This window comes from Hesperophylax consimilis, chromosome 26 (genome assembly GCF_061612785.1).
Source record: "Hesperophylax consimilis isolate HC1 chromosome 26, BYU_Hcon_1.0, whole genome shotgun sequence".
In the NCBI taxonomy this organism is placed as follows: Eukaryota; Metazoa; Arthropoda; class Insecta; order Trichoptera; family Limnephilidae; genus Hesperophylax; species Hesperophylax consimilis.
Genome location: NC_142861.1, coordinates 709,163 through 718,205, shown reverse-complemented (window position 1 = coordinate 718,205; position 9,043 = coordinate 709,163). Strand labels below are relative to the sequence as shown.

Here is a 9,043-nt window from a genome sequence, read left to right as displayed (position 1 = left end):
AATTCATTATATAAAAAATTGTAATGCAATTACTTATGTACGCTAGAGATGTGACAGTTTTTTGCGGTTTTCTCCAAATCATTGAAAGTTGATATAGCGGGTATAGAAATTACACAAATCATTTGGCTTGCTAACTTAACTTGCTGGCCCTTGTTATAGGTTGTGCAATAATGCCTTTCTACACCGGAATACGCAAGTATCCAATACTGATGTTGTATATTTATGTGGCGAACAACTTGTTGCGCACAGTCCGTACACGTCGCTACTGAAATCACGAGGCCCGCGTCACCACCACTCGGTGTTGAACTCTCAAAACTTCAAACTACCTAACTAACAGATGCTGTGGCTGTCGTTTTTACATCCCTTCGTCCTCTGTTGACTGTTTTGCTACAAAGTGTCTTGACACATGTGTAAAGTTTGAATGACGTGAGTGGACACAACTTCGCCTGGTCGTTGGAGACTGGCGTCACCGACGAGTTTACAAAATATCAGCAACATGTGCCTGTGTATGAACCTATGCACAGATGTATGGCGACAGTCACCAAGATACTTATATCGTCGAGTTTGATACACGTGCCTATGAAAAAAGGGCCTAATAAGTTTGAAACGTGCTGCGTGCCTCAACTCTGGCCGCAATACCTATAATCACCGTGTTCAAATGAAAAATATCAGTGAAAAGCTGAGATTTATAAAAATCTGTAAAAATATTACATATGCATTCACATGGTAAAAATAATAATCAGTAAAATAAGAACACAAGAATAATAAATAAAAAATTCTTTACTTCATAACTTTTTAGATAACAAGATACTCCTGTTCTAATAGCTGCAGATAAACAAATAACAACCAAACAACAGTTCCCCTGCCATTTGAAGACAAATTATTATAAGAATTCAAATTAATTCATAAATTGGAGATGTGTACACAGAACATAGAACACCTAGATTAACACTTGCGATACAATCATTGATATATGTAACTCATATTAGAAGTCAGTTTGATATTATGGTTGTCTGATTTGTGTGGTCCTCTTTTCAACAATGGCTCACTTTAATATCAAATAAAACTAGTATCCTGATTGCGTTGAGGGCCAAACTAGCATTCTATTTCAATGTGTGTAGGACAAAAAATAATATGTTAACAGCACAAGTAATAAAAATACTTATTGCATAATAGTATTATTTCATGACATAAAAATAGATATTATCATTAGTCAATGAAAACTTAACAGCCTAAATAAAAATATGTACATCTTTCTGAGTTTCATGGTTAGGTAATATAGAAGTAAGTAATAACATTAAAAAATAGCTAAATTAATTCAACTAAAATTAAAAACAATTCACAGTGATTCCCAAAGTAGGTCAGGAGGTAGGAGAGGGGGGTTGATTTTTGAATTATTAAATTTTCTTTACAAATTTGAAAAGAGTATTATTATATTGCTATTGGAAGTGCAAAAAGGAGAGCGGGTGGGGGGTACGAGTTTATAGGACCCAGGAGGGAGGGTTGGGGGATGGTACAAAAGTTTTGGAATTGCTGAAATAATCTTAATAACCTATCAAACTTTTTGGAAACTATAAATAAAATAACATATACGGAGATGTTCAACTGTTACATAAATGGATTGATTGCAAGAGGTTTAAAATAAATACATAAACAACATATTTTAAATGCACTGTGACTGCATTTCAAATTGTGATTTAAAAATAGTTTTAATGAAGTTGAAAACAGTTTTTTACTGTTGCAAATAAAAAAATAATCTCCCATTGTTTCTCGATTTTTTAATTTTAAATAATTTTACCGTAGTTCTGTAGATTAACATACTATTCTGTGTCGGCGGCCAAGATGACAAAGAAAAATACATATTTAAATAATGTTTTTTGTTGAGAATCCCAACTGCCCGGGACCAGTAAGACTATGGCATCCCCAATTGGGGTATTGTGAGTCCGAAGGGAGGAAGGTTTAGAAATACCTGACTTTTCAGATTTAGTCACTAAATATGGCTAATGCCATTTCAAGCAACGTTTTGATTCTGAAAGGAAGTGTTGTTTGGCAGGGCGATACTGAGAGTACCTACCACCTTTTGTGTACACAATATCTACAGTAGTGTTTTGTAGCTCTGTAAATGTTGGAACAGAAAAATTTTATTGTAAATTTTTAACTGACATAATTATTTTTTGCGATACGAGCGGGGAAATGCTAAAAAACAGGGAACTTGTTTAAGGTGACGTAGGAGACATTATTAAATTAAGGCTTTATTTACACAAATCGTACATAAATAATTACCCCTGAATAATAATAAACCCCAACTTACGATAGTGAATAGCGATGCAATACGAGAATAGTTCTTACGGTTAAATAAATCAGTTCAAATTCTTGGATTCGGTTTTTTTGTTCACACAAAAATCACCATTTTTTCTGCGGCCAAACTCTCCTAAGACATTGTTCGGTGTTTTCATCTTTTTGGGACATTTTGGTTCATTTCAAACAACAGTTCATGTTTTACTGAAAGTAAGCCCCTTGTACACACAGATACTTACAAGCTACCTGTGACTGTGACGCAACCACAAGTAGCATACCGATATGCTACTGTTTAAAGGTGGTTTCCGTACACGGCACTACCCCAATTATGCTGATGAATTGGAATACAGTGTCAAATGATTTTTTTTTAAATCTTTCCAACCTCAATCCACGCCTTCTCTGCTAAATACTTTCTAACATATTCCGGTAAGTTACAGTTATATAAACAAGAATATTTTCCCACCTGCAGAATAATAATAACCTTCAAATCATGTTCGGACTTCATTTCTGTCAAACGAGTAGTAGATGCGAATGCAACACGTGTAGTGTGCAACTGACATCAAACCCGCAGTCGACGCGAACACTAGCAAACTAGTATGGCGGACTCAAAAGCGGCGCGTATAACTCGAGTCTCTTGTAAGTATCTCCCTGTACAAAAGGCCTATCTTTCACTGCCACTTTTTAAATTCAAAATGAACTTCTCCGGAGACACGCATTGTTCACTAGAAGGTAAACACATTCAACATTAAATTATTGCAATAGATTGGGTAGAAGTATTTTATTTTTTATTGTGTTGATAAATTTACTAAATTCATTATAATATTTTGTTTATTTCAGATAACATTATTTGTCATCCCATAGAAAAAAATGTGTGCGTTTTGACTTTTGTAAATAAAATTTTTATTGAGTAAGAACTTTGCGTTTTTACTAAATCTCCATTTAACTTGGAAAAGTTATTATTTGTGATGATATTATGTAATTATTTTTTTATTATATAAAATAGAACTTTGTTTAGCTCGACAAATTTTAGCTTGTGACAAATTCAATATTCTAGGATGCATTTTTTTATTTTATTTTTCACGTTCAAAGCAGTATTTATTATAAAGCTTTAGAAAATTCTTTTGTATATATAGATACAAAAATCCTATATTATTCAATTGGCTTTTCTGTATTTTCATATTAAAATCATTCCCCATTTCTTCACAAATTAATTTCATTAGAATCATACAAAATATGTTTAGAATATAATTTATACTAAACGTGTTTGCCGCTGGAAAATTTATGGTTGTTAGTTACCTACCTTAAAACCTAATATTCTCAATCTGTCTCTCTCACTATCTGGCAACATTTACACTTTAAATTTCGACATAGTCAAGCATAGATGATAAAAATTAAAATACAGCAATCCTCGTGATTTGAATGAGAACTACACTTTAAGCGCTTGATTCCGATTTCGAATAATTTTAAATACTTCAATGTTAGTTCAAGTTTGTCTCACAAGATGGCATTAGTAAAATGTTGTCGTTTTGAATTGAAAAGATCTTACAAACTTGTCACCTACGGAACATATTTGATTTAATAAAATAAATGATTTTATAATGAGAAAAATATACCATCTATGTGGCGTAAGTTGTCTATGCCTTCTATGAAAAGAACTAACCACATTTTTTTAACGAAGCTTTGAAGCAAAAATACAATTTTTGTCGCCGGCTCATTTCAAGATATTTAAATTTACACTTTGAAAGATATGATTCAATTATTTCTTGCTGGTAAAGTAAGTATACAGAAATGAAAATAAAAACAAAGATATTGTAAATAATTTTTTAAAAACACACATTTCCTCTCTAGTTCATAAATGTCTATTAGCAATAATAATAATTGAAGATATTTTGAGGAAGAGAGAAGAATAATAATGGATAATGTTACACAAAAAATGTCTATTAAAAATAGTAATAATTTATTTTATATTAATTATTGTTCGTCACTGACACGCCCACATTTTAATATTACTAAATATAAGCCACTTATTGTTTTTGGAGTTAGACCTGTTAGTCACTTTCTCCTCGATGACGAGATTTTTGCTCGCGATTGACGAGTAACTTGCTCATAGACGTTGAATCACTTGCGTATCAACGAGCGTTTTTCTTCCCAATGAATCACATGCAGCACATTGTGAGCCATTTGCTCTAGTCGCCTGCTCCTATCCAGCAAGGTAAATGTTCACCATTGACGAGTCACCTGCTTCTCATTGACAAGTACTTTAAGCACAGTACTCGCCATCAGTGCTTCTCATCAGTTGATTAGTAGCGAGAGATATGCTCATGAGCAACTTGCTCGTCACAGGTGAGCTGTAGATCCGTGATTGCGAGAGAGCCGATGGCCGTCAGCGAGCTTTCCTCTCGCTGTGGAGTCAGATGCTCGTGGCGCGTGGGGGGCAGTTACTTGCTGCGCTTGGGAGCGCGGGAGGGGGGAGAGGGTGGTGAGTCGTCGTCGCTGTTGTCGTCGGAGATGTCATCGGTGATGGTGCGGTGGCGCGCGCTGGACACGGAGCCGCGCTTCCATCTGCGGTCGCCCGAGGGGCTGCCTGAACTTCCTCCTGCTGACTGGGTGCCTGGGGAAAACACATTATTACATTATTAATCCATCCTACTGCAAAGGAGGGGGGTAATACCAGACTTTTGTCACATACTGTTTCCATCCAGACTGAACTAATGTAAACCTTTTCTTATGGCTTATGGCTAAAGAGAGATCCTGCAAGGAAGCCAGATAAATTAAAAATGTTTATAAAATACAACTTATTTATAAAAAAGTTCTGCGGTGTAATTATTATTATGCGAAGGCATTATCAAACTGTTGACAATGCAAATAAAAATAAAAACTTTGAATTAAAATGGAGATCTAGAAATTATTAAACTTGATAACAATAAATAATTTAAAGAGGGTTAATATCGTAAGAATAGATGTTAAAACCAAATATTTCTGTATTACAACGAACAAAAATTATTAAAAAAAGGAAAAAAAACTTAAATAGATATATGAATCCTATAATTTCTATTCCCGCTATATCCGATTTTTTGACAAAATGATCTGAGTATGACATCTTGTTCACATTTTTGCGAGCAACAAGAGGAGCCTAAAATTGAGTTTCAAAACCCTCCTTATCACGACCAAAAACCATGTTAAAACTGCGAGTGAGAAACCAAATCCGCTATATCATACAGAAAGTTACTATCAAAATCCGCTATATCGGATTCAACCAATCACAAGCAGTTATTTTGCCAAAATACAATATGGCCGCCGCTCTGACGCCACGCTTGTGTGTCAAAATGATCTACGCGTGTGTTTCTAAACCTGCCATGTCGGCACAGTTGACTTTCAAAAGCCTCTATATCACGAAGTGAGTATCAAAATCCGCTTTATCCATTTTATTTATCGAAATTACTTAATTATTGCTAGACATATATAGAAAAATAAATGCTTTTCGAAATTTTATTACTCCAATTCATCACATAAAAAATTGTAATGCAATTACTCTTGTACGCTAGAGATGTGACAGTTTTTTGCGGTTTTCTCCAAATCAATGAAAGTTGATATAGCGGGTATAGAAATTACACGACTCATATTTAATCATTGAAGAAGCAGATAATAATCAAATATCTCAATGAAACAGAAAAGACACAGAAAATAAAAAAGGTAACCGTCGCAACTGGGAATTCAACCCAGATCCTCTGTCTTACTGGGAAAACATTGTCCCAATTAAGTTTTTGAGACTTAGTTATACGTATCGTTATACTTAGTTACGAATCGATCACTTTTAACGATATCATATTTTAATTTAAGAATAATCGCTAGTAATATCCCCGTAAGAGAGAGAGAGAGAATCTGGGTTCAATTCCCATTTACAACCATTTACCTTTATTCCCTGTGTCTTTTCTGTATCGTATTATTTCACTGAGATAATGCATATCTATTATCTTCTTCTTCAATGATTAAATATTACATTGATGTTTGTGAACCTTCTAAACTTATTCCAATAAATTGAAATTAAATATATTTCTTGTTGATATATTGTAATACAATACAGTAGAACCCCGTTAATTCGAACCCCGATAATTCGAAAAAACGCGTAATTCGAAATTTTCGCCAAAAAAATTTCCGCAGAAAAATTTTTTCATACAAAAATTTTTTTTTTTCGAAATTCGTTAATTCGTAATTCGAAATTCGAAATTTATTTTTGTCCGCACACGAAAATTTTTTCGTGTAATTCGAAAAAATTAGATTTTTGCGAAAATAAATCATAATATTTCGTAAATCTGAATCTAAAAGTCAGCCGTGGCGGTAAAACGCCGAAAAATGTATTTTTACGTGGCTATACATCGTCCTAATAAGTATTATTATTTTGTAAATCTGAATCGATTTACACTGGAATGTCATACTTTTTCAAATTTATTTCGAATATCCGAGTTTGAAGGGCCGAGAAAATACGTTTTACGCGGATATATGTCGTAGTTTTACGAGTTTACACCAAATATCTGAATTTAAAGGGTCGGCCGCGACGAAACTCGGCCGCGAAATTTCGATTTACGCGTAAATGTATCGTATATTTACGAATTTATTTCGAATATTTGAATTTAAATGGCCCGCTGGGACGGAAATCGGCCGCTAAATCTCGATTTACGCGTAAATATATCGTATTTTTACGAATTTATTGCGAATATCTGAATTTAAAGGGCCCGCCGCTACGGTAATCGGCCGCGAAAGTAAAGAAATAATTGGTATTAATACGAATTTACAGCTAAAATACCACCCGGTTTTGAAGAGGCGGCCGAGAAAATCGATTTTTGGCGTATTTTTTTTTTTTTTTTGTTCATAAAATTTCGAATTACGTTGGAATTCGTTAATTCGAAATTTGATTTTTGATGTCCCGTGGATTTCGAATTAACGAGGTTCTACTGTATAAAGTTCCCACCCCAGTGGTTCCTTCTTTTTAGTCCCTTGAAGGCTAAATTACTCGCTGATTGTAATTAAAATGTAAAAACGAAGTGACAAAAGAATATAGGAAGTGAAATTTAAAATACCTACTTGTATTAGTAACTTTATTGATATATTTTTATATTAGCTGTACAGCTATGTACTATTTTAAGTTTTAAAGAATATATACTGGTGAGTGTATTTAGGTGGTTCAGAAGTGTCACTTCTCTCAGAGAAGAAGGAGGTATATATATATGAAAAGACACTCACTAGAGACAATGCTGTTGTTGCGTTCCAACCTCCGGGACTTGCGGGGCGGCGGGGAGCCCCCGCGCTCTCCCTCCTCCCCTCCCGAGCCTCCGGGGCTGCCCGGGGGGCTCAGCGCCTGCATCAGGCGGCCCTTGGACTCGTTCCAAATGTTGGACTGGAAACAACACAACCACACGTTAGTCACTGCCACGTGCACCAGAGAAGTGACAACAGTCCACTGGGCTTAGTGAGACGTGTCAAGTCACGACAACAGTCCACTGGGCTTAGTGGGACTTTGGACTGGAAACAATCAACATGTTAGTTACTGCGATGTGCGGGAGAGAGACTGAGTAAGTTAATGTGTCAAGTCTTGACAACATTGCACAGGGTTTAGTGAGACTTTGGACCGGAAACAATCAACATGTTAGTTAGGAGAGAGAGACGGGGGAAGTTAATGAGCCAAGTCTTGACAACAGTCTACTGGGTTAAGTCAGACTTGGGACTGGAAACAATCAACATGTTAGTTATTGTGATGTGCGGGAGAAAGACGGGGAAATGAATAGTTCACAGGGTTTTGTGAGAATTTGAACTGGAAACAATCAACTTGTTAGTTACTATGATATGTGGGAGAGAGAGGGGGGAGATATATTTGGTTCATATAAGAGTCAACTGGGCCATAATATGGCAATTATTACGACATACACCACTAGATGGTGTGGAGGCAAACACCACACTTAGGCCATAAAGAATTGGTGTTGGATATGAAACAAAAAAAAACTAAGGTGTGTTGTTAGTTACTTATGTGTGAAAGAGAGACGGGGGGTGAAAATCTATCAGGTTAAGACATAGGCTTAAAAGAGGCCTAACTTATGCAAGGCTTAACTTAGGTGATTCCAGATGTGGGAATGGAAACAAATAAATCTGACTCAAATTAGTCAGTTAGCCTTTGGATTTGAAGGAAACAGGAGGCCACAAAATTAATGCGTTGTCAGAAAATTTATTTAAATCTATTTCCATAAGTTACAATATTAGATTAATGTATTTCGCGGCGCTCTACTGAATAATGCATTTGCTTATCTGCTTATTATAAATCTAGAATCCAGAAGTTCTCGATAACAAAACAATAATATTGTTTCTTTTATAAGCTTAGCTCATTCTTTTATTTCATAAATTGCCACAAATTCTAAAAAAAATTGGCACTAAAATTTTTACCAATTATTACTTTTCACAAAGTCCAACAACTTTTCCCACAAAGTACTTTACTTACATCACAGCGATTCTCTCCAATGTCGGTTGGCATATTCCACTAATGAAACTCTGCAATATATCTTCCCTTTCAAACATGGGGAAAAACACTGCGATAAAGTCTTTCATTCCATCCTTAACATATTATACCATTATCTCTTCCTTGTTGAACACCTCGATGAAGTCGCTAACTTCCTGTGTATGTTGGATGTTTGTCACCTTCTACCATTGAATTAACTTAATATAAGCGTCTCACCAGTCGTCCCTCTCTGCCGAACAT

General features: G+C 35.1%; 1 protein-coding gene across 3 annotated transcripts in view; it reads right to left on the bottom strand.

The window, feature by feature from the left end:
• Positions 1-762: 762 nt before the first annotated feature.
• The window catches only part of LOC149410935 (choline-phosphate cytidylyltransferase A-like), a 120,559-nt gene continuing 112,278 nt past the window's right edge, over positions 763-9,043 (bottom strand). For all 3 annotated transcript variants that reach the window (XM_089647084.1, XM_089647083.1, XM_089647082.1), the window contains 2 exons: positions 7,540-7,693; positions 763-4,909 (listed from right to left, as the gene is read on the bottom strand). In XM_089647084.1, coding sequence (XP_089503210.1) covers positions 4,737-4,909; positions 7,540-7,693 — 327 coding nt within the window. In that variant the 3' untranslated portion in view covers positions 763-4,736. The remainder of the gene's footprint in view (positions 4,910-7,539; positions 7,694-9,043) is intronic.